The sequence below is a fragment of the Sapajus apella genome, unplaced genomic scaffold, assembly GCF_009761245.1.
Source record: "Sapajus apella isolate SASKATOON/1434 unplaced genomic scaffold, GSC_monkey_1.0 scaffold14, whole genome shotgun sequence".
NCBI lineage: Eukaryota > Metazoa > Chordata > Mammalia > Primates > Cebidae > Sapajus > Sapajus apella.
The window spans coordinates 3597676-3622738 of record NW_022436954.1 but is presented as its reverse complement, the minus strand read 5'-3'; the positions used below and the strand labels follow the sequence as shown (position 1 = coordinate 3622738).

General features: G+C 58.1%; 2 protein-coding genes across 8 annotated transcripts; both read right to left on the bottom strand.

Annotated features, from left to right (window-relative positions):
* Positions 1-187: 187 nt before the first annotated feature.
* On the bottom strand, positions 188-14602 carry PITPNM1 (phosphatidylinositol transfer protein membrane associated 1). 6 transcript variants are annotated; one of them, XM_032282644.1, is made up of 24 exons: positions 14399-14602; positions 13302-13423; positions 11707-11921; positions 11496-11617; positions 11066-11290; positions 9289-9615; positions 9108-9215; positions 8917-9024; positions 7244-7305; positions 6900-7150; positions 6435-6624; positions 6220-6327; positions 5829-5986; positions 5538-5743; positions 4601-4771; positions 3863-4027; positions 3504-3652; positions 3277-3387; positions 2629-2745; positions 2309-2457; positions 2075-2224; positions 1799-1982; positions 1352-1480; positions 188-716 (listed from the first exon to the last, which is right to left on the bottom strand). In XM_032282644.1, the coding sequence occupies exons 2-24, from the start codon at positions 13377-13379 to the stop codon at positions 453-455; spliced, it is 3747 nt and encodes a 1248-aa protein (XP_032138535.1). In that variant the 5' UTR covers positions 13380-13423; positions 14399-14602; the 3' UTR covers positions 188-452. The 6 variants fall into 6 exon arrangements, with proteins under 6 accessions (XP_032138535.1, XP_032138536.1, XP_032138537.1 ...); XM_032282645.1 differs by having other exon boundaries at positions 8917-9021; XM_032282646.1 differs by having other exon boundaries at positions 9108-9203.
* A 1107-nt stretch (positions 14603-15709) lies between these two features.
* CDK2AP2 (cyclin dependent kinase 2 associated protein 2) lies at positions 15710-17889 on the bottom strand. Of its 2 annotated transcripts, none has more exons than XM_032282642.1 (4): positions 17221-17889; positions 16812-16909; positions 16585-16717; positions 15710-16233 (listed from the first exon to the last, which is right to left on the bottom strand). In XM_032282642.1, the coding sequence occupies exons 1-4, from the start codon at positions 17300-17302 to the stop codon at positions 16166-16168; spliced, it is 381 nt and encodes a 126-aa protein (XP_032138533.1). In that variant the 5' UTR covers positions 17303-17889; the 3' UTR covers positions 15710-16165. The 2 variants fall into 2 exon arrangements, with proteins under 2 accessions (XP_032138533.1, XP_032138534.1); XM_032282643.1 differs by having other exon boundaries at positions 17079-17382.
* Positions 17890-25063: the final 7174 nt, after the last annotated feature.

The window sequence follows — 25063 nt, the reverse complement described above, 5'->3', positions numbered from 1 at the left end:
TGCCCGTGACCTGGATGGCCCTGGGCGCATGATTTGTGACACCTTTTGAAGACCAGGCCCCCATCCTGACCCTGCCTGTGACCTGGATGGCCCTGGCGCGTGTTGGCCTCTCCGTGCACATTGGTGTCCCCTGTTGAACTGGAAACTGGGCTGGCTGCCCTGTGGTGCCAGGCACAGGGCGAGTGGGTGGGATGCAGGTGGCGTTTATTTTCATGGATTTATACACACTGGAAAAGCCTCTGTGCCTATGCCCACGCCCTCCTCCCTCCCCCGGGCACTGGGTCCCCTCATGTGAAAGGGAAGTAACACCAAGGGGCACACAGAAATGCAGGGTATGGGGCTGGGGGGCCAGCAGTGGGGCCAAAAGTCTGGGCCCCCAGCCTCCCACACACAGCCCCTTGGGCCCCTCAGGTGTGTCAATAAATAATCCAGGCCCTGGTGTGGTGTGGGCCTCACTCCTCACTGTCCAGCTTCAGGCTGATGCTCCGTGCTTTGCCCCTTGCCAGGGTGGTGGGCGGTGTTCCTGGGCCCTCGCGCTCCACCTGGCTGGGGCCCCTGGAGCGAAGCAGCTGGCTCTGTTTGCGCAGGAAGTCCACAGGGGCGGCCACGCCATAGCTGCTCTTGGCCAAGGCAGCCCTCGGGGGTCCGGAGGAGGCATGCGAATGTGAGCCTGCTTCCAGCTGGCCCAGGTGTGCCACGTAGCCATCTGACAGGAACTGTGGGCACAGGTGGGCAGGGATGAGGGGGTGCTGGCCAGGAGCCCACACACTGCCCTCCCAGGTCCTCCAGAGGCACCTAAGGCAGGCTGGGGGACTGGTGGCAAGCTTGGCACAGCCTAAGGCGAAGCCTTCTCAATACATAGGACCCCAGGCTGGGAGCCAGGGCACCTCAGCTGTGCTCCCACCTCTGCCCTTCTCTGGGCCTCATTCTCCTCTTCTGGAAAATGGGTCTTAGAGGAAAAATGCCAGCAAACAGTGTTTAGTCAGCACTTGCCTTGTGCCCAGCTCTGTGGCTGTTGATGTGTAGTAAATGATGTGATCTTTTTAAGCTGACATGGGCAGTGCCATGATCATTTCCATTTACAGATGGGAAACTGAGGCTCAGAAAGGTCAGACCCTTGCCCAAAGCCATGGTGGCGTGGAGGCAGCGCTCAGGGTTTTCAGCACACTGCAGCATGGGTTATCCCCTCTGGCCTGCTTGGCAGCCAGTAGCTCAAGCTGCTCATGGCCCTTGTCCTAGGAGGATCCCAGGTTCCCCAGAGGCCGGTCAGGCCTTTTCACAGCTGTCCCAGAGTAGGGTCTCAGGCTCCTGCTCCCTGAGGTCCTGTTCCAGGCCTTCACTTGGCCCTCACCTGGCACTGCGCTTGTAGCTTTCGCACCGCGCGGCCCACGATGTAGGTCTGGCTGGGGGACAGGCCCAGCGCCGCATATACAGCCACATCTTTGGGAGACCCATAACCGGCCACGATGTTCAGTTCTACCTGTGGCGGGAGATGCCAATCAGCTGTCCCAGGGGCGGAGCTATGCAACTGGGGGCGGGGTCTGTTGGGCTTCCCCGTACAGTATTGTTCTGACGGTGGGGACCAGTACCAGGGGAACAGGGGCGGGACCAGCTGCATCTCCCTGGTTGCTCTTAAGTACAGGGGGCCCCTCAAACTAGGCGGGCAGGACCATAGGGGCCGCTGCAGTCAGGCAGGGCCTGGGCCGATGGGGTGGGACCAGATGGGCCTCCGCTGGTGGTGGGTGGGGAGGAGAGGCGGGGGCGGGGTCAGGACCCACAGCCTCCCCAGCCGCCGCACCTCCTGCACCAGGCTCTGCAGAAACATTGCCTTCTGGCGCAGCGGGTCGTGTGTGAGGCCGTCGCAGAAGGAGACGACTCCATGGGGGAAGTTGTGCTGCGACAGCCAGGCCACCACTCGGTGCTTCTGCATATCTGGCCGGCCTGTGACGTACACGATCAGGTAGCCCGCGTCCTGCCAGTGCCTGCGGGGTGGGGCAGCGGTCAGCTCCGCCGGCCGGGGTTGGGGGCCGGTCACCCCGGTGAGCTGGGTGGTGGTGGCGGTGGCGGGTCCTACCTGACCACATCCACGGCGCCAGCGCGCACCTTGGGGTCGCTGCCCATGATGGAGACGCTGGCGGTGAAGGAGCCGTCGATACTGAAGACCACGGCCTCCGTGCCGCGGGCCACCACAGTCAGGCAGCATTCAGCGTAGGTGTGGTCGCCCCTGCGGCCCACGGGGCGGGGCGTGAGTGGCGCGGGGCAAGGCCTGGCGGAGCCCCCCCGCAGAGGCCCGGCCAGCCGCGCTCACCTGACCACCATGCGCACCGGGTAGACACCGATGCCCAGCGTGCGCTCTGGGGGAACTGGGAAGGTGAGGCGGCCCGAGCTGTTGGTGACCTCGGTGCCAAAGTGGATCCACTTGCCCGACAGTGGCTGCGTCATGATGTAGACATCCACCTGGAAGGGGGAAGGGGCGGGAGGTCTATGGGGGCCCCATGTGGAGGAGGGCAGAGGCAAGGCTGTCAGGGATGGGTGGGTCTAGGAGCTCAACGACCAGGGACCTGGAGCTGTTCCAAGGACAGGAGGTGGGGCCGTGGGACCAGGGGGCCAGGGCCTCTGGGTCCTGACCTTCTCTCCTGTGAGCGTGACCACGTCCAGGGGCCCGTACATGAAGCGCCCGCTCAGCACCTGGGGGCGGCCCTCGCACACCACAGTGTCACTAGCCCGGTGGTTGGAAGTGACGTTCTGTTAGGAGGAGAGGGTGTGAGTCAGCGGCCAGGATAGGATGGGGATGCTTGGGGAAGGAGCGGGTGAGGATCCACGCGCACACATCGGGGTCAGATCCTCGCGCCCACACACCGGGGTTGGGGCCTGAGGCCACAGGGTACTGAGGGAAAAGGGCGAACGGGGATGGGGGCGGGGAGGGAGGGAAAGGGGAGGCACATTTTCGTGGACCCGGGCCTGAGATCCTGTGCGTGGGCTGCGGCTCCAGGGGCAGGGCCGTCACAGGATGGGATGCAGAGGATGAGGCCAGGTGAGGGCCAGCGCAGATCCAGACCCCAGACCCCAATGTGTGCAGAGGGCGGGGAGGGGGAGGGGAGACCAGCGGTTCCCAGGGGCTGGGGCAATGAGGTGGGCCAGGACCCCAGGGGCGGGGCAGGACTGGGAGAGAGTTGGGTCGGCTTGGCCCTGAGGGGGCTTGGCCCTGAGGGGGCGGAGTGGTACGGGGAAGAGGCAGGGCCTCGTGGGAGAGGGGGCGAGGGGCAGGGCACTTACCCGGATCTTGACCTGCGTGCGTTTTCGCTGCCATTTCTCCCTGGGGAAGGCAGGGCTGTAGATGGAGGGCTCCTCGCATTCCGCCACCTGTGGCCGCTCCTTCTCAATCACCTGTGAGGGCCAGCAGGTAAGGCCTCGTTGAGGGGAGGGAGGACTACCTCTCCCCAGGCCCATAGTAGTGCATCCTCCTCCCATTCCCGTCTCCCATTCCATATTCCCAGGCCCACCTGGCGTAGGATGAACGCCACAACGTCGGCGGACTCCCAGTAGCTGGCGTGGAAGAGGTGGGGCAGGGTGACGGTGGGGAAGGCGGTGAGTGCCTCGGGGCAGTACAGCGAGTAGTCAATGCGCTTGGTCCCCCACCAGCGCTCCAGGACTGCGAGGCCATGGGCAGCGAGTCAGGATGGCCTGCTGCCCCGTACCCATCTGCCTGGGGGCTGGGTGCTCCTCCCTGCCTTTCACCCAGCCTGCTCTTTGCCAAGTCCAGGCTGGGTGCTGGGTGAAAGGGTTTCTCAGCTGGGCTTGGGAGGTGCTATCCGGGCCTCCCCCACCCCCAGGCTGGACTGCCCAGGCTGTCTTAACTTACTCTTAACCACCTCACTGGTGGTGCTGGGGGCGGCTGGCTGGGCTGGGGGCTCAGTGCCTAACTCACTGCCCTTCCAGAAGGCACCACTAGTAGAGGTGGGTGTTGAGGGCACCAACATCTCCAGCTCCTCCAGAAAGAGGCCGGAGTGCGTCTGCAGAGTGTCGGCTGGGAGAGGGAAGGCAAGCTTAGCAGGGCTGGCTGGGTGGCTCTCCTGTCTTCACACCCGGGGCTCCCCGCACCTTCGCCATCTTCCCTGTGGCCCCTCATGCCAGGACCTGGCTGTGGCTGCACTGTGGCATTCTCTCCCCTCAGCTAGACCAGTGGCCAGCTGCATTCCTGCCAGAATGCCTGTTGCCACTGCCCCAAACAGTACACACCTGTGCCCAACACAGGCCCGCTTGGCCCATGCACACCTGGGCATGCCCCCTAATACATGCCTGCAGTGCACCCCCACAGATGCAGCAGGACACACACACTGGCTGCTCACACAGCAGCGCACCAGCATCATGCTGCCAGGGGCCACCCTAGCTTGGCTAACCTCCCCCACCCGACTTCTGGGCCCAGATGGTGAGAGGATCCTGGAGATCCAGACCCCCACAGGAGAAGGGTCTCCTGGTCCTGGGAGTGGTGGCCTGAAAGGTTTCCCATATTGTGGGAGCCGCCTCATGCCTTCTGCTACCTCCTCCCTCCCTGTGGGTACTCTCCTCCTTCTCCCCTTTATCTTGTTTGGGGTTATACCCAGCAGCAGGGATGAGCCATCTCCCAGGGGGAACTTCTGGTAGCGTGGCACAGTCAGTGGGGCGATGGCCTGGAACTGTGGGGCCAGCAGGGGCTCGAGGCGTGAGGCGCAGGGGTCAGCCGCGTGAAAGAGGTTGTAGATCTGCTCACAGGCTGGGCGCATCTGGGCCACTGGGTACCCAGAAGATAAAGATTGTGGGGTGGGGGTTTCAGCTGGGCACTCTGGGAGGTAGGGGTGTGGGAGCAGCACCCTGATGTCCGGTGTGACCCTGAGCCAGCACTTCCCAAACTGTACTCCCCGGGAAGTCAGTAGGGCCCTGCTTAAAGTGAGACAGGGGCAGGGTGTGGTGCCTCATGCCTGGAATCCCAGCACTGTGGGAGGCAGAGGCAGGCTAATCACTTGAGGTCAGGAGTTTGAGACCAGCCTAGCCAACATGGTGAAACCCTATCTCTACTAAAAAAAAAAAACTACATAAATTAGCTGGCCATGGTGGCAGGTGCCAGCTACTTGGGATGCTGAGGCAGGATAATCGCTTGAACCCTGGAGGTTGGAGGTTGCAGTGAACCAAGATTGGGCCACTGGCACTCTAGACTGGTGACAGAGTGAGATTCTGTCTCAAAAAAAAAAAAAAAAAAAATTGCTGAGAAGAGGGCAGAGGCTTCGATTTGCTGTCATGGTCCAGGAGGAAGTATTTCCTGTGGACCCCTTCTCGTGCAGAACATTGCTTGGGTGTGAAGCTCCTCCCAGTGGCTTCGGGAGACTCACCCTTGGCAAGTCCCTTCTTTTTGGGCCTCAGGCTCCCCTTCTCTAGCCAGGCCTTTGACTTAGTACAGTGGGGAAGTTGCCTGTGCTTCGGATGAGTGGGAAGGCCAGGGGAGGTGGGGAAGGAAGGGGCAGACAGAGACTAGAGGCGCCCCCGCAGCCCCTGGGGCTCACCCTCCAGGGCGGGCATCACAGTTTTGCGCAGAGCGAGCACCAGGCCCAGTGGGGAGCCGAAGAGGAAGAAGCCAGAGACCTTGAAGTCGAGGCGGGCAGTGCTGCTGGGGCCGTCAGGCGCCTCGGAAGTGGCAGCAGGTGGGCAGAAGGCCGTGCTTGCCTGCCGGGGCTCCCCGGAGGAGGTGGTTGCCGAGGCTGCCTGAAGGCTGTGGGGGAGGAGGGGTGCTCAGTGCTGCTGCCTCTGTAGTCCAGCGTGTGCCCAGGGCAGGAGTGATGGGGCAGGGACGTCACCTGTTCTGAGAGCCCTCAGGCTCAGGATTGGCCATGTCGCTGGTGATGCGCTGGGCAGACAGGGCTGAGGGTTCTGGGCTGGCCCGACCCAGTCTTTCCATGCCATCTGCCAGGGGGTCCCGCACTGGGCCGACCTCCGGAGAGAGCAGCTCATTGTTCTAGATGGAACAGGGGACAGAAACATCCTCAGGTCTGGGACCATTCGAATTCTACTTACTTAAAAGCAAGGAGGCTTAAGGATTGGGCAGAGCAGAGTTCCAGAGACAACATGAACTGGCGGGGTAGCAGAGGACCTGCCTTCTGGCAAAGGGGTTGCCATTCCAGGGGACAAAGACCTAGAGACGGAGAGGGACTCCCCGCTCCTCAGGAGGCTGGGTTTGGCTATACTGACCATGCTCCCACGGCGGCTGCTGCCCCGACTCCCGGTGCCCATGTTGGCACTGTGGCAGAGGGCATCGAAGCCCAGGATGCCACCAACACCGTCTCCAATCAGCACCACCTGGGTGGGAGCAGGCGCACCATCAGAAGAGGCTTATCCTCACCCAGGGCAGGCCACAGGGCGGGCTGCAGTGGAGGGCAGAAGATGGAATGTCCCTAACCACTGACCTGCCCACAGAAGCCAGTGCCCTCAGGTGAGCGCAGGAAGGCTGAGTAGGCCTGGTTGGTGCGGGCAATGACGGTGGCCACGGCGCCCTGGTAGCGGGAGGACGAGGTGGCCAGCAGTGGCAGGGCGGCCAGCGGAATGTGATCTTGGGAGCGGGACAGACTGTCACCATCGTGGCTGTAGGGGCTCAGGCTGCAGGAGGGGGGAATGTGGTGGTGGGTAGGGGGCTTCCAGACCCATTCCTGCCGCCCAAGTCCCCTGGGCCTGCTGGCAAGCTCTGGCTCTGTGGGTCCTTTGTGGGGAGTATCAGTCCCAAGAGGATATTGAAATGGAGGCATTCCCCAGAACAGGTCCAGCCATGCAAGTGACCCGCCCAGGTGTCTGGCTTCCTGACCCCTTCCCCCACCCCCTGCCCCAAGGCGTCCGTGATCCTAGGAGTTCCCCACCCTTCCACCTGTGGCTAGTACTTGGAGACAAGGGCATAGGCGGCGGCGCAGATGGGTGGACAGGGCACCAGTCGCAGAGCCACGTGGCCCAAGGCCTCAGGGAAGTGGATTCGGGTGACGGCCTCGAAGGCTGAGCTGAGTGTCTGCACATCTGCCTGCTTGGAGTTGGTGTCTCCAGGGCCTGAGTCCAGGATGTTGCCGCTGTGCAGGATGAGGAAGAGGGCGTGGACTGCGCATGCCTCAGCCCCCAGATCCCCAGCTCCATCTGGGCCCTGGAGGGCACAGTGGGGTGCCATGGGTGTCACAGCAGTTGCCAGGCCAGTGAACAGGGGGAGCTTTGACATAGGGTGGCCGACCGTACTCGCCTCTGAGTCCCTGGGTGCTTGGGCCCCATCCTCAATGCCTTTAGCTGCCTCGGCTCCAGGCTCTGTAGTGCAAGGAAAGCCATGAGAAAGATGGAGAGGACCATGGGGATCCCCCCATCTGGCACCCCAGGCACCCCAGTTCCGGTGTCTGCCTGAGGCCTCAACCCTGCCTTCCTCTAAACTGCTCCCACTAACCCTCCCAGGTCAGTCTGCATGTCCCAGCCTTTGCTCCGACGGTCCTACTGCAGTCAGGGCCACCTCTCCACACAACGCCTGTTTGCCTGGCAGACTGCTCAACCCTGCCCTGGCCAATGCGGTAGTCATTAGCCATTAAAGTGGCTATTTAAATTCAAATGAATTAAAATCTAATGCATAAAAACTTCAGTTCCTCAGTCACACTAGCCCCATTTTCAGTGCCTGAGAGCCAGTGTGGCTGGTGGCTATTGCCTTGGGCAACATGGATCTAGAAGTTCTGCTGGACAGCGCAAGCCTTCCAAAGCCAGCAGAAACATCACCTCTCCCGTGAAGGTTTCAGGGAGTCCAAGTTAATTCCTTCAGGCTTTGTGCTATGTGTGAATCTTGACTACATTCTAATCATCCATCTTTCCACTCACCCATACATACATCCACCCACAGAACCACCCATCCATCCATTTATCCATCCCCCGACCAAACCATCCATCCATCCATTTATCCACCCATCGATCTATCCATTTATCCATCCATCCATCTACCCATACAACCATCCATCCCCCCACCCACCCATCCATCCATTTCTCTATCCATCCATCCCCCCACCACCCACCCATCCATTTATCCATCCATCCATCCACCCATCCATTTATCCACTCATCCATCCATACATCCATTTATCCATCCATCCATCCACCCATCCATTTATCCACTCATCCATCCATACATCCATTTATCCATCCATCCATCCATCCACCCATTCATCCATCCGTCCATCCCCTCACCCACCTACCCATCTATTTCTCCATCCATCCATTCCCCCACCCTCCCACCCACCCATCCATTTATCCACCCATCCATCCATACATCCATTTATCCATCTATCCATCCACCCATTCATCCATCCATCCATTCCCCCACCCACCCATTTCTCCATCCATCCATCCCCCACCCACCCAACCATCCATTTATCCACCCATCCATCCATCCATCCATACATCCATTTATCCATCCATCCATCCATCCATCCATCCATTCACCCACCCATCATTCATTATTCATCTGTGTATTTTTTTTTGAGACGGAGTTTCGCTCTTGTTACCCAGGCTGGAGTGCAATGGCGCGATCTCGGCTCACCGCAACCTCCGCCTCCTGGATTCAGGCAATTCTCCTGCCTCAGCCTCCTTAGTAGCTGGGATTACAGGCACGCGCCACTATGCCCAGCTAATTTTTTGTATTTTTAGTAGAGATGGGGTTTCACCATGTTGACTAGGATGGTCTCGATCTCTTGACCTTGTGATCCACCCACCTCGGTCTCCCAAAGTGCTGGGATTACAGGTGTGAGCCACCGCGCCCGGCCTCATCTGTGTATTTAATGAGCACCTCTTCAGGTGGACTTTCATCTTAAGATGCCATTAAACTTGTGGCCTGCTGTACGTGGGTGCTGGGGCCGGTGTCCTAGGCGGGATTGGGATCTTTACCTGACATCCCCTCTGCCTCCATTGGGGAGGCAAAGGCGTCAATGAAGTCATTGGAGTTCCACTTGGTCATCTCCTTGGGGAAGACCTCCTCGCTGTCCGAGAAGCCTTCTGAGGGGACAGGGGGCGGTGTCATGGGGTGGGAGGAGCTGCTGGGGGACAGCCCCACTCCCAAAAAGGGCCTCGGTGCTGACCATGGGCATCAAAGAACTCTTCCTCGGAGCTGTTCTCGGAGTCGCGGGCGATGTTCTGCATGCGCCACTCAGACAAGCTCTGGGGAGACACAGCCCCTGCCGGGCCGGCTCTGCCTCAGCCTCAGCCCGGGAGCCAAGCATGGGGACGGTTGCTCCCCGCATCCCTGTGCCCCAGCCTCACCTCCATGTTGGGATGAGTAGGAGGAACGGGAAGATGAGGACCACTGCTTCCCAAAGCTGGCATCGGGGGAGGCATCCGGGCCAGGCGGGGCCTCAGGCCCATCAGGGGTGCCAGTGTTGCTGGTCCCAGACCGGGCTTCAGTGCTTGGTTTCCCTGGGGGCTGGGCCTCAGGCCCCTCATTGCCTGTGTTGCACTTGGCCATGCGCTGGGCCAGCATTCGAGCAGTCTCCTCTTCCAGTGCCCGGATGTCAGCCATGCTTAGCTCTGTCCACTCGTCCTGCCAGCACCAGGCCTGGCGGTGGGCCCGCAGCATCACCCGACGCAGACCTGCAGGTGCCCAGGCATCAGAACTGTGCCCCTCCCCCTGCTTCCCTGCCACTGCAGCCACATGCCCAGCCTTGAGGTTGGGTAATGGCTCCCCTGGGCACACCACCCACCCAGAGCCACAAAGTAGGGCAGGGCCAGTGCCATCCAGGAATGGGAGTAGAAAGTGGGGCATTTCTCTTCCTGCCTGACTCCCTCCCTGCCCACTGCCTTTTCTGTCTCTCTGCACACCCTAACTCTCAGCACCGTCCCCACCCCATCACTCCAGAAGCAGAGACTGATGCTTGTTCATGCTTTTGGCTGGCTTCCTGTTGACTTCTGAGGAATTAACAGTTAATGAAGGTGTTAACAGTTAATGAAATTGTTGATGGTTAATGAAGGTGTTAACAGTTAATGGAAGTGTTGGCACTCAATGAAGGTTGTAGCGGAAGACGATACCCATTCTGGGATATTTTTATCTTAAGAAGAAGAATAAAGTTAGAAACTCCTAAATATCTAGGAAATAAAGGACTGATGGTTGAATGATAATTATAAACCCCTGCAGGGAGATAGCTCAGAATCTTTGTAGTGGCGGCTATATGTGGGTGATTTTAATTTTCTTATTTGTACTTTTTGGTATTTTTCCAAATGCAAGACAAGGAGGCCACATTATTCTCTAAGCTGAATTTCCTCACCTGTAAGATGGGAGTAATCACCGTCATTACCTGCTGGGGTTGTGGGTGTTAAGGGAGAGCTTGCACAGAAAGCGATTAGCAAAGGGTCTGAATGCCGCAATCACTGTGAGTATCAGCTCTTCAGATCTGACCCAACCTCTTCCTCATTTACCGAAGAGAAATGGAAAGTGCAGAGATGACCAGTGGCTTGCTGGAGGTTCCATGGGGGTCAGTAGTGGGACAGAAGCCAGGCTGCTGGTCTCCCCCACTAGGGACCATCCCTCTGTGTGCAGATGACCTGGGTGCTGAGGCAGGGCTGAGCTGTAGGCATGGTGGGGACAGGTTGAGGGGAGGTATGGGACTGGGGCTCCTGGACACCAGGGCCAAAGGCTGGAATCCTAGAAACTGGCGGCGGGGAGGGAACCCAGAAAGAAAGACATCGGAGTCACAGCCTCAGCCTGCACTCCTTAGCATGCTGCCAGTTGGAGCTGGTCACCTTCCTGAGAGTCTCTAAGTCTCGCCCAACTCACAGGATGATGGCGAACCTTAGAATCTTAATGGAAGCAGCAGCACTTCTGAATGTGAGAGCCAGCACGGACCTTGTAGATCACATTACCAGCTTCCTGCTCTGTGGATGCCCGGCTGGGCTGTGCGGCCACCTCTGCCCCAGTGCTTCCTATCTCAAATGGAAAGGACGGCTTCCAGCTTCTGTGTCCCCAGTGGATGGGAGCCTCCCTGGCCCTAAACACGGGGTCTGGGGCATGCTGGGTCAGCAGGGCCTCCTGAGGCTGGGTGCTCACCTACATCGTGGATGAACTGCTCGATCTTGGCCTGCATGCCCCAATAGCGGAACTCAACCTTGCACAGCTTATAGGCGCACATAAGGGGCCCCGTCTGCGCCGCCGTCCGCGCCCAGTCATCAGCCAGTGGCCCTCGGCCTGTCTTGACTGAGCGGTACAGCCGGGGGTCCTCTTCTGCTTTGTACTCGCCTGGGGCCACTGCATCCCGCACGATGTCGATGGTGTCTGAGGGAGTTCGGCAAGTATTGAGCAGCGCCAGTCCCTTCGAGCCCCTGCTCCTGGCACCCTATTGGGACTGGGTGACAGCTCCTGTCCTTTTGCAGATAGGACAGGAGGCCTGGAGAGGGCTGGGACTTCTCAGAGGCTGCCCACTGAGGCAGCCGGGAGCCTGAGAGGGGCGCCAGGGTTCCCCCATAGCTCCAGGCCTCACCCAGGATGCGCTGTCTCCTCTCAGCCCCACTCAGGTTGAAGACATTCGGCTGCTGCCCCCCATCAGGCAGGTAATAGGTCTCAATTTCAATGGAGAATTTCTCCACGAAGGGGCAGGTGTACCTGGGCAGAGGGCATGGGTGAGGGTCACTGCTGTACTCACCAGGGCTGCTCTCCTCTGGCCCCGGACCATGCCCGCCTCACCCGCTCACCGGGTTCGAGTGTAGGGGTAGGCGTTCCAGGATTCCTCTTCTACCTGCAGGGCAGCCTTGGGCAGCAGTGCCCGGAACCAGCCTGGGATGTGGGAGCCCACGTGGTACACCTTATGTGTGTACTGCCCGCTGCCCCCGGGCCCATCTGTGTAGGGCCGGTTGGCCAGGATCTCCACGCCGCTGCCCTCACCACTAGACTCTTCCCGGCTCTTTTTCTGTGGCCCAGGGCAAAGCAGAACAGGGAGCTCAGCCCCAGCCGAGCATCTGGGATCCCCAGTTCAGCTGGGTGCTCTGCACAGCTCTGGGGCCCTGGGCCCAGCCTTTTCAACTCCCTGAAACCAGACCTGCCCCACCGAAGCTCCCTGGGATCGGAATCACAGATGCTGCCCAGTCCACATGGGCTCTGCAACCCAGCATTCAACTCAGTCATTCAAGTATTCATTCAGTGTCTGCTCCACTCCCAGCGGTATTTGGGATTATATCAATGGAGATATATTGATGAATAGAACAAAGACCCCTCTCCTTGTGGAACTTACATTCTAGTGGAAGGAGACATACAAAAGGGAAAATCAAATTATATGGTGTGTTAGAAGGTGCTAAGTGCTGTGGGAGAAGGAAGCCTAGGGGTGAATGGGTGATCAGGGTTGGGGACTGCAGCTTTGATCAGATAGTCAGGGAAGGCCTTGCTAAGAACATAATGTGACCATGGCTTGAACATGACTTTAAGGAGGTGAGGTGGGAGGGAGCACTCAGGGCAGGGGAAGCCAGTGCAGCCCTGAGGTGGGAGCACATCCTGGATGTGCTCAACGGTGGCAAGGAGGCTGGGCTGGCTGGCAAGAGAGAACGGACAAGGAGAGGAAAAGGGATCGCCAGTTCTCAGAGGCCCTGCCCCTGTCCCCTCCCTCTCTGGAAGGCCCTAGCCACCTCCGAATCCCAGCTCCTGCCACACCCCTCATAGCTTGAGAGCCCCCAGATCCTGCCTTCTATCGCTCTGGGGCCCAGTTGGCCTTCTCAACCCCGAGGTGGGGTCCAGGCCCTCTTGCTTTATGAGACTCTGGTCCTGCTGTGCTGGGGACAGATCTGGAGCGGACTCTGAGACCCTGCACCAACCTGGCCACCAATGAGGGCCTGCCCTCGCCCACTCTTCTCACTGCCCAAGCCCAGAGCCCCCTTGCCCTCCAATCCTTGCTGCCCTGTCTCTGCCCCAGGTTTGGCACATGGTCCTCACCCCATCTCCCTGACCTCCAGGTGTAGCTGGGACCCTGCACCTCTCCAGACCCCCTCCCGCCCTCCTCTGTCGCAGAGGCCCCCCCTCCTCATTCTTGCCACCTCCTGGGCGCTTTTTCCTTCCCCGATGGGATTACAGATCCTCAGGAGGATTACAGGAGATCAGAGGAGGGCTGGGCACTTAGCGGGTGGGAAGCGCCACTCGGCCCTCCTCCCCTTCTACCCACAGCCCTTCCCCATCACTGCATCCGAAGGGGGGCCTCTCTTGCCTCCTCCGGGCTCCCAGTGGGTCCCAGCCCTGGGGCAGGGCTAGCGGGGTCAGCAGGGATCCACCCCTTGCCCGGGCGCCCTCTCCCTGCGGCCCTTACCTGGATCATGTAGAGCTGGGCCACCTGGTACTCGTCCAGGCTCATGGGCAGCAGAATGTGGTATTCCTTGATGAGCATCCTGAAGGCGCTCGGCGGGCCGCGCGCGGCCTCCACTCCAGCTCCTGGCGCAGGGCACGGCGCGGCCGTCAGTGCCGGGAGGCGGCGCGCGGTCCCGAGCCCAGCGCGCCCGCCGAGGGGCTCGGGACGCGGGACCCCATGCCCCGGCCCGCCGGGGGAGGCAGAGGCGAGCCCAGCGCCACCGCCCGCGCCGCCGGGGCCCGGAGCCGCAGCGAGGCTGAGCGCTGACCTCTTTTTCGCGCAGCCCCCGCCCCCCGCCCGCCCGTCGCCAAGGCAACCGCGCGCTGACGCGGGCCCCCCGGAGCGCCAGGCTCCGGCCGGCGGGCGGCAGGGCCACCTCGTCTCTCCCGCTGCGGCCGCGTCTTAATCCTGGGAAACAGCATCCCTCGGGGGCGCGATCCCCGGAGCCCCGGGGCCCCTCCTTCCGGGCCCGCCTTCCGCGACCGGCCCCTCGGGGACCCGCCCCCTGCATCCCCTTCGCGGCGGAGTCAACAGGGTCCCAGGTCCCCCACTCTCGGACGTTCACCTAGAATCTTGTTCCCCGGGTGTCTCTGCGCGGAGTGGCCCCGTGCGCCCAGCATCTCTGCCAGGTTCCCCCACGCCCTGCACCCGAACCTACCTTCCGGGACCAGGAATCCCCTCCGCCCCCCAGATCTGTCTTCCTAACCATCGATGGCAGCCGGGTCCTCGACCTCCCCCTCCCAGCATCCTTCCTGGACCCCCGGCCCTTGCCGGCTTTCCACGCGCCTAGGCAGCCACCCTGTCCACGCAGGCGTTGACCCCTCCTCAGGCTGAGGTCAGAGTGGCTCCACTTGGTATCCCACGAGCCCTGGCTCTGGAGACCTGCTCCGCCCACCCGCACCCCGGGCTGGCACCGCGGTTCCGCTGCAAGCACCCCTCCATCCCCCACTGGCACCCTGCGAGCAAGCTAGAGGCCCAGTTGTCCCCACTTCCCTCTGCTCTCCGGCCTCCCGGTCCCCTGCCGCGCTCTTGGCCCGCCTGCAGACGTCCCGGCTCACCTCTAGCTTGAGGCGGACGCCCCTCACCCAGCCCGGGTAGGGCCAGCCGGCCTGTGGGTCGGAGCCGGGAGAGCCCTCAGCCCCGGCCTCGGGTTCCAGCGGTGGCCGGACCCTCCCGAGGCGCAGTGCCGGCCCATGGCCCCGACCTTCCTCTCGATCCGCCCGCCGGCGCCCCTGCCGTCCCTCCCAGCGGCCCGCCGCGTCACTGCGGTCGCCCCGCCCCCTTCCTGGGCCCGGCCTGGCCCTCCCTACCCTGGCGGGGTCCCGGCAGCCCCGCCTGCAGCGGAGGCAGGGAGACAGGCCCCCGCCTTCTTCCCCTGGGCAGTGGGGAAGAGGCATTGCCTAAATTCTGTTTAGTCCCTTAGTCCCTCTGTTTTGTTTGGGGTCCCTAAAGACTCTTAGTTCCTATCTCCACCCTGGCCCGGCCCTCCTGTGTGCAGTGAAGGGGTGGAGTTTGACATGGGGGGGCGTGTCCCAGGCCCACTCTCCTCTCCTCACCCTCTGCAGTCCTTGGACCTGGGACCCAGGGTAGAGGAAATGCCTCCCCACCAAAGTCTAGGCAGACCCTGGTGGCTCTGATGTGCCTCCACCTAGGGCTGAGTTCCAGGGCCCCTGGGCTTCTACAGTCACCCAGCTACACACCCAGGCAGAAGCGGGCTGTCACTGAGTGGCTGGGCTAGCACCTGTGTGGTGCCACAAAGCCTCCCCAACCTCTGCCTTCCGGGTCCACAAGTCGGGCGACCCAGCCACCCGGAGTCTGGGCAAAGGGCGAGTCACCTTAAGGAACCCCAAGGCTGGGCTCCTGGAATCGCGCCCAGCCTGTTACAGGTGCTGCGGTGGTGACGGCAGCACCTGCCAGCCTCTCCGCTTGACTCTGAGGCCACTGCTGGAAGCAGCAGCGCGCATTCTCTCTGCGGAGTCATAGACCTTCAGGGCTGATTCAGAGGCTGGGGTGTTGTCAGGGCATTAGGGCGTGTAAGGGAGTGGCTTACGTGAACTGGCATTTCCACGCTGCCAGGCATCACCGCCAATCCAGAGGAGGTGCCTTCCAGGCCCAGGCTGCCCACAGTGCCAAGGGCTATGGAAGCAGCCAGACCCTGCTCTGCCCCCTGGTGGCACCACAGGAAGGCCCAGGCCTCTCAGCACCAGGGCTGGGGCAGGAGAGGGCCTGGGTCCCACAGGAGGCCTGTGGCCCACAGAGGCAAGTCAAACCCTGTTCAGTCACACCCTCCCCACCCCTAGTCTCCTCTTCCTTCTCTGCCTGGCCCACCCAGGCTTAGCTGAAGAACCAGACCCAGAAAGGCTCAGAGCTGAGAGCACAACTCCAAATCATCTTTTATTAATATAAAAAGGGCATATTTAGCAAAAGACACACAGAGAAAAGAGTCACTATGGCCCAGGACACAAGGCAAGCAGGTGCCAGGCCTGAGCCCCTGCTGGGAGAGAGGGAGGCTCGGGACGAAGTGGGAGAGTGCTGGGAGGGGCTGAGCAGTGGGGGCCACAGAAAGTTCCGGTGGGCAACACTGTCGGCAGGTCATGGGCGCAACTCACAGGGACCTCACTGCTAACTCTTGTGTGTGTGGGGGGGCGTTCTTAGTGCTGCCACTTGGAGTGAGAGCCGCCCTTTGGTTCCTGGAGGGCACCCACCAAGGGACACAGGACAGGAAGCCCAGGATGGTTAGTGCAACTCGGGATGATGGCCAGGGAGAAGCGGGTGCTCTGCAGTGGCCGGGAAAGGTCCAGACGCTGAGGCCGAGAGGCTTCCTGTTACGTGCGGGCGTTCCGCTCTGTCTCTGCCAGGCACTCTCGGACTAGGGCCCGGGCATGGATGATACCTGGGGGTAGGGCGGGGTCTCAGCAACCCTCCATGGCCCCACCTCCGCCCTCCAGAGGACCGCCACTGCCTCCCCACTCCCTTTCTTTTCGGCAAGATAATCTAATAATGGTGAGATGAGATTAGAAATTTGGCTAATCCTCAAGGTGGCCCAGTTGAAATACATATTCCCAGGCTCTTCCCTGGAAATGGACTCAATTTCAATTCAAAACACCTCTCTGCATAGTAATACTGGCCCTAGTCTAGGCGTGGCTCAGGGGGCCTCCAGATGTCCTTACTTCCCTAATGAAGGATAGTCCAGAGTCGGTTTCCCGAGCAGGGGAGCAGGGCAGGGCGGCCTGGCCTCACTTACCTCTCTTCAGGCGCTCCATGGCACTCTTGCTGCCAGCATAGGTGGGCCGGATCTCTTTGCCCATCTCCTCTATGACCGACAGCAGGTCCGTGTAGGTGCTCTGGGAGCCCTGGGCGCCGGGTGGCTTCATCGCCTAAGTCAAAAGAGAACAGGGCAGTGAGCTCGGGCACCTGGCAGGGAAGGGAACTCCAGTCCCCATCCATACGCAAGGCGTTGGCCCCACTCACCTGCACATAGCCCATGGAAGGAGGTCCAAAGTCGTTAAACAGCGGTCTGAAAGGGGCGGCGGCTCCCGGCACTGAGCCCGACGGCGACGGCACGCTTCCTGCAGCAACAGGCGCGAGTAAGAGGTCAGCGCTGGGCAGGGACGCGCCTCCCTGCTTTTCCAAGCCCAGGACCGGGTTCGCCCGATTCCCTCCAAAGGATGCTTCATTCCATGCTGATCAACTTCAGGGACAAATCCCTCCCCCTGTGCTCCACCTACAAGCCCTTACATGACCACGCCCATTTCACAGGCCAGCAAACTGAGGCTCAGCGAGGGGTAGGCGGCAGGCCCAGTATTGCAGAACTCAGGCCGTCTTCTCTTCGAGACCTCGACCGCCCGGCAGGCGAGCAGGGGTGGAGCTGGATCCTCACCTGTAGGGACTGGGGTGCCCGGCCCAGGGGTGCTGGAGCCAGGGGTGCTGCTGGGGGCGGGGGCGATGGGCTTGTAGGACATCCCCAACTCCTGGGCGCGGCGGACGCCAGCCGGCCGCTCCTCGGGGGTTGGCCACCGGGCCGCTCAGCCGCGCTCTGATTGGCAAGCGGGCTGCACGCCCCTGGTAAATAGAGGTCTGGCCGGAAGGGCGAGCGGGCTCGAATGCTCCCTCACTCCCGATTGGCGCCTGAAGATGTCACTCGAGCCTCCTTATTGGACGAGACCTGTCCCAGCAGGTCGCAACCGCCGCCGATTGGCCTTCGCCTTCCGGACCTCGCACCTGTCTGCTCCGGATTGGGCGGTGGCTACCGCCCTCCGCAATTGGCGAGTTCGCGGCCCGGGCCAGCGCGCTCTCAATCCGATTAGTCCCCAGGCCTTAGAGGCGGGGCCTCGGGAACCCGGACCCCTGGCTGGGCAGCCGGTTCGCGCCGAGGGGTCTTCCCGGAGGCAGGCGCTACCCTCGCGCTTCACTCGCGCTGTTTCAGACGTCGGCTCCGCTCTGCCCAGTTTCGGCCCAGCAGGGGTTGCTGTCGCCGCTACTGTCGCCGCTGTCGCCGCCGCTGTGCGCGCCTATGCGCTCCCGGGGCCGAAGGACGCAGAGCTTTGACGTCCCGAGCCCCGCGCTCCACCCCGTGCGCTTTTACGTCACCTTTCACCGGTTCAACACCCTCTTGCCGATCTGCGCATGCGTCCGCCTGAGGCCTGCGTTTGTTCCCATGGCAACGGGCCCCACTTCGTTGCCGCCACGCGCCGCTCTTCTAGCGGCTTGGCTGGTCCTCAGGTCCAAGGGCGACCTCAAAGACCCCTTTGCCCGCACCCCCAAAGCCCCGCGCCGCCGCCTCAGCTAGTGACAATGGCCATAGGGCAAACCTGCGGGATTACTGTGTGGCGGGCCCGGAACAAACTGATCAAGAGCACGGACTGGAGCCAACCGCCTGGGTTCGAATCTCAGCACCACCCCCGCTGGCGATTTCCCCCAGGCAAGTGTCTCGCCTCAGTATGCCTCAGTTTTCCCATCCGCAAAATGGGGAAAATGACGATCTCATTGGGTTGTTGTGTGGATTAAGTGAATAGTCATAAACTGATGGTTGTTTCATTCTCCGCCTTCCTTTCCCACTCCAGGGCTCCCATACTTTTCCACTCCACCACTCAGACGCCTCCCCTCAAATCTCACTCCCCACAAACTTAGACCTCAGACCCTCCTCCACTCACTAACCCTTTCTCCCAGGCTCCTTCCCCAAGCTCAAACTTCTCTGGCCTTATGTACATTCATGGTCCCAGCTTTGTAGATCTTCATCTCCAGGACAGTCATTCATTCATTCATCCATCCAGCAAACATGTTCTGGCCCGCGTTGGCTCACGCCTGTAATCCCAGCACTTCGGGAGGTGGAGGTGGGCCCATCAAGAGGTCAGGAGTTCGGCCTGGTGAGGTGGCTCACGCCTGTAATCCCAGCACTCTGGGAGGCCGAGGCGGACGGATCACGAGGTCAAGAGATTGAGACCATCCTGGCCAACATGGTGAAACCCCGTCTCTACTAAAAATACAAAATATTAGCTGGGCGTGGTGGCGCGTGCCTGTAGTCCCAGCTACTCGGGAGGCTAAGGCAGGAGAATTGCTTGAACCCGGGAGGCGGAGGTTGCAGTGAGCTGAGATCGCGCCACTGCACTCCAGCCTGGCGCCTTGCGAAAGAGCGAGACTCTGTCTCAAAAAAAAAAAAAAAAAAAAAAAAAAAAGAGGTCAGGAGTTCAAGACCAGCCTAGCCAACATGGTGAAATACAAAAGTTAGCTGGGCGTGGTGATGGCACCTGTAATCCCAGCTACTTGGGAGGCTGAGGCAGGAGAATCATTTGAACCCAGGAGGCAGAGGTTGCAGTGAGGCAGACGTTGCAGTGAGCCAAGATTTTGCCATTGCACTCCAGCCTGGGCGACAGGGCGAGACTCCGTCTCACAAACAAAACAAAAAAAACATGTTCTGACTCCCTTGACTCCCTCCTCCGTCCCACATCTTGCGCCGAACGCTGAGGTTACAGAAATGAACTGGCCATGGCCTCTGTACTCAAGGAGGTCTTATTCTCCGAGACAGACAGGGAAGCAACATCTTCCTTACACTGCAGTGAGACAGCGGCCACAGGGGAGACTCGGACAGGGTGCATCGGAACAGAGAAAGGGTCTGCTGGGTGGCATCACAGAAATCTTTCCAGAGCAGGTAGCATTTGAGTAGGTGGGGGCAGAAGTGGAGATGGAGGGAGCATTCCAGGTAGAGGGACTGGCATGTGCAAAACCTTGGGGAATGGGAGAGCGCAACATGCGTTTGAGAAACAGTGTTTTTTGTTTGTTTGTTTTTGTTTTTTCTGCTGGAGAGTTCATTGGGGAGTGGGGGTGAAGCTGTGGAAATAACCGCAGGGGCAGGAGGGGACCTTAGGTGACCTGGATGTAAGGAAGCTGAGTCGACCACAGAGTCCAGTGCTTCCCTAACTCCAGCCATTAGAAAAACGCCATCGGTCTTGCCATCTGTTGAACATTTCCTTTGAATTAACTCACTTTAAAAAAATCTTAAATAGGAAAAGTAATAATGTCCATTTAATTGTATACTCACTATTTATAGTTTTCGAATACATATTCAAATCCAACTACTGTTAAAATGAAAAGGTGTTGATCAGGTCACCCAAGGTCTTACGCTCCCTGTTGGTGGCACTGAGGGTGCGCTCTCAAGAAATCTCCCGTGATCCACAGCAGGTGAAGAGGAGCCATGGAGGGTTATGCTTCCTTCGGGAACCACCAAGCCCCCACTCCTGCTACAGGAAAGGGATCCAGATCCATATCCGACCAGAGCATTCCTGGATCTCATGCAAGAAATAATTTAGGGCGAGTCCAGAAAGTGAAAGACGGTTTATTAAGAAAGTAAAAGAATGGCCAGGCACGGTGGCTCATGCCTGTAATCCCAGCACTTTCTGATGCCGAGGCGGGCAGATCACCAGAGGTTGGGAGTTCGAGACCAGCCTGACCGAAATGGAGAAACCCTGTCTCTATTAAAAATACAGCAATTAGTTGTCATGGTGGTGTATGCCTGTAATCCCAGCTATTGGGGAGGCTGAGGCAGGAGAATTGCTTGAACCTGGGAGATGGAGGTTGCAGTGAACTGAGATTGAGCCATTGCACTCCAGCCTGGGTGACAAGAGCAAGACTCTGTCTAAAAAAAAAAAAAAAAAAAGAAAGTAAAACAATAAAAGAATGGCTACTCCATAGAACAGCCCCAAGGGCCGCCCACTTTTATGGTTATTTCTTGAAGATATGCTAAACAAGGTGTGGATTATTCATGCCTCCCTTTTTTAGACCATATAGGGTAACTTCCTGACAGTGTCATGGCATCATGACATCCTTACACTGCAGTGAGACAGATGGGAATGTAGCAGTGAGGACGACTAGAGGTCACTCTCATCGCCATCTTGGTTTTGGTGGGTTTTAGCTGGCTTCTCTACTGCAAGCTGTTTTATCAGCAAAGTATTTATAACCTGTACCTTGTGCTGACCTCCTAGCTCATCCTGTGACTTAGAATGCCTTAACTATATGGGAATGCAGCCCAGTAGGTCTCAGTTTCGTTTTACCCAGCTCTTATTCAAGTTGGAATGGCTGGGCGCAGTGGCTCACACCTGTAATCCCAGCATTTTGGGAGGCTGAGATGGGCAGATTTCCTGAGGTCAGGAGTTTGAGACCAGCCTGACCCAAAAAGGAGAAACCCTGTCTCTACTAAAAATACAAAAAAATTAGCTGGGCGTGGTGTCGTGCACCTGTAATCCCAGCCACTTGGGAGGCTGAGGCAGGGGAATTGCTTGAACCAGGGAGTTGGAGGTTGCAGTGAGCTGAGATCCTGCCACTGCACTCCAGCCTGGGAGACAGAGGGAGACTCAGTATCAAAAAAAAAGATGGAGTGGCTCTAGTTCACAGCCTCTGCCACTTCCACATCTTAGACCTTCCTACTTTCTCCACTGCCCATTATATCAGTCACTGCAGCCTTGACCTCCTGGGCTCAAGTAGTCCTCTTGCTTCAGCCTACCGAAGTGCTGGGATTACAGGCAGGAGCCACTGGCCTAATTCCACAAACAAAGCAAAATACCGGCCGGGCACAGGGGTTCACACCTGTAATCCCAGCACTTTGGGAGGTGGGCGGATCACAAGGTCAAGAGATCAAGATCATCCTGGCCAACATGGTGAAACCCCGTCTCTACTAAAAATACAAAAAAATTAGCCGGGCATAGTGGCACGCGCCTGTGGTCCTAGCTACTCTGGAGGCTGAGGCGGAAGAATCGCTTGAACCCAGGAGGCGGAGGCTGCAGTGAGATTCCGCCACTGCACTCCAGCCTGGTGACAGAGCAAGACTCCATGTCAAAAAACAAAAAAAAAACAAAAAAAAAACATAGACTTGGTGGCTTCAACAACGAACGTTTCTTTTCTCACGGTTCTGAAGACTGCAAGTTTGAGATCAGGTTGCTAGCACCATTGGTTTCTGATGAGGACTCTCTTCCTGGCTTGCAAATAGCCACCTTCTGGCTATGTTTTCATATGTTCTTGGTGCAGAGAGAAAGAACGAGTTTCCTGGTATCTCTTCTTATAAGTACTTAATCCTGGAAACTGGGCAGGGAGGCACAAGGCTGTAATCTCAACTACTTGGGAGGCTCACAATGAAGACTTGCTTGAGCCCAGGAGTTTGAGTCCAGCCTGGGCAACATAGTAAGACCCCACATCTAAAACACACACAAAAAGAGCCAGACTCGGTGGCTCACTCCTGTGATCCCAGCACACCGGGAAGCTGAGGTGGGAGGATTGGTTGAGCCCAGGAGTTCAAAACCAGCCGAGGCAACATAGTTAGACCCTGTCTCTACAAAAAATACCAAAATTAGCCTGATATGGTGGCATGTGCCTATAGTTCCAGCTACTCAGGAGGCTGAGGTAGGATTGCTTGAGCCCAGGAGATTGAGGCTGCAGTGAGCTGTGAATATGCAACTGCACTCCAGCCTGGGCAATAGAGCAAGACCCTGTCTCAAAAAAATAAAAAAGAAGAAGAAGAAGAAAAAAAAGGACACTAATTCTATCAAATCAGAGCCCTACCCTTATGGCCTTTTTTTTTTTTTTTTTTTTTGAGACAGAATCTTGTTCTGTCACCCAGGCTGGAGTGCAATGGTAAGATCTTCGCTCACTGCAGCCTCCTCCTTCTGGGTTCAAGTGATTCTCATGCCTCAGCCTCCTGAGTAGCTGGGATTACAGGAGCCCGCCACCACGCCAGCTAATTTTTGCATTTTTAGTAGAGATGGGGTTTCACCATGTTGGTCAGGCTGGTCTCAAAGTCCTGACCTCGTGATCCGCCCGCCTTGGCCTCCCAAAATACTGGGATTACAGGCCTGAGCTACCACGCCCGGCCAACCTCATTTAATCTTTTTACATTTTTTTTTTTTTTTTGAGACAGTCTCACTTTTTTGCCCAGGCTGGAGTGTAGTGGTGTGATCTCTGCCCACTGCAACCTCTACCTCCCAGGTTTAAGCAATTCTCCGCCTCAGCCTCCTTCATAGCTGGGATTACAAGCACCTGCCAGCATGCCCAGCTAATTTTTTGTGTTTTTTAGTGGAGATGGGGTTTCACCGTCTTGGCCAGACTGGTCTCGAATTCCTGACCCTGTGGTCTACCCACCTCGGTCTCCCAGAGTGCTGGGATTACAGGCGTGAGCCACCGCGCCCAGCTCATTTAACCTTAATTACTTCCTTAGCTGCCCATCTCATCTCCAAACACAGCCACACTAGGAGTTAGGGCTTCAGCATGTGAATTTTGGGGAGACACAAACGTTTAGTCCATAACACCTTGTTTGGGGGAAGGGGCTTGCTTGGGAGGTGCCTGAGAGGCTGAACCTTGTAGAGCAGTTTATTCATTCATTTATATTTATTTATTTTTGAGACAGAGTCTTACCCTGTCACCCCGTCAGGCTTGAGTGCAGTGGTGCAAACATGGCTCACTGTAGTCTTGCCTCTTGGGCTCAAGCAATCCTCATGCCTCAGCCTCCCAAAGTGCTGGAATTACAGGTGGGAGCCACTGGCTTGGCCCTAAAGCAGTTTTAGGTGTCCCTCCTCCTTGGAGCAGTAGGCTGTGGCAGGAGGGGCACAGAGTTCCCTGAGAGAGGTAGGTGGTGACAGCTGTGGCCTGTCTGAGAGAGAGGACTCTGTCTGCCTCAGGCGAAGAGAGCACAGATTCCTTGGTACAACACTTCAGGGCATCCCTCCTCCCAGCCCCCAGACCCAGAGCTCATCTCCTGGATTTTGGAGCCTTTCACCCTTGAAGCCTCCAAATCAGAAGTTGAAAAGCGGGGCCCACTGGCTAAATTCAGTGCATAGAATGGGCTCTTACTGGCTTGCCCAGTGAATGAAAACTTATTTTAGTGCCCAGCATTGTATTTCTGTACAATCCTTTCAACTTTGCCATATGTTTGAAAGTTTTAAATTTTGAGATGGTAGTCTCTGTCGCCCAGGCTGGAGTGCAGTGCCTTGATCTCTGCTTACTGTAACCTCGGCCCCCCTGGGATCAAGCGATTCTTGTGCCTCAGCCTCCCCAGTAGCTGGGACTACAGGCATGTGTTACCACACCTGGCTAATTTTTGAATTTTTAGTAGAGATGGGGTTTCACCACGTTGGCCAGGCTAGTCTCGAACTCCTGACCTCAGGCCTGCCTTGGCCTCCCAAAGTGCTGGGATTACAGGCATGAGCCACCATGCCCAGCCAATTTATTTATTTATTTAGAGATGGGAGTCTTGCTCTGTCACCCAGGCTGGAGTGCAGTGACACAATCTCAGCTCACTACAACCTATGTCACCTGGGTTCAAGTGATTCTCCTGCCTCAGCCTCCTGAGTAGCTGGGACTACAGGCATGCACCACCACACTTAGCTAATTTTCGTATTTTTAGTTTCATCTTGTTGACCAGGTTGGTCTGGAACTTGTGACCTCAAGTAACCTGCCTACCTCGTCTTCCCACAGTGCTGGGATGACAGGCTTGGAGCCACCGTGCCTGGCCTGTTTGAAAAGTTTTACAATAAAATTTTGAAAAATGAATGGATGAAGAAGAAGATACCACCACATTCTTGTTAGAATGGCTAAAATCCAGAAACTGACAATGTTCAATTCCTGGCAAGGGTGTGAGCAGCAGGGACTCACATCCACTATTGGTGGGGGTGCAGAATGGTACAGCCACTTTGGAAGACAGTTTGGTGGCTTCTTCCAAAACCACACATACACTTACTCTATGATCCAGCAGTTGTGTTCCTGGGTGTTGACCCAACCGATTTGAAAATGTATGAACACACAAAAACATGTGCATGTGAATATTTACTGAAGTTTGATAATCTCCAAAACTGGAAGCAACCGAGATGCTCTTCAATAGGTGAATGGGGCCGGGCGCGGTGGCTCATACCTGTAATCCCAGCACTTTGGGAGGCCAAGGTGGGTGGATCACCTGAGGTCAGGAGTTCGAGACCAGCCTGATCAACATAGTGAAACCCCGTCTCTGCTAAAAATATGAAAATTAGCTGCCGTGGTGGTGGGCGCCTGTAATCCCAGCTACGCAGGAGGTTGAGGCAAGAGAATCGCTTGAACCCGGGAGGCAGAGGTTGCAGTGAGCCAAGATAATGCCACTGCACTGCAGCCTGGGTGACAAAGTGAGACTCTGTCTCAAACAAAACAAAGCAAAACAAAACAAAAAACAAATGTGAATGGATAAACAAACTGACATGTCCATACAGTGGAAT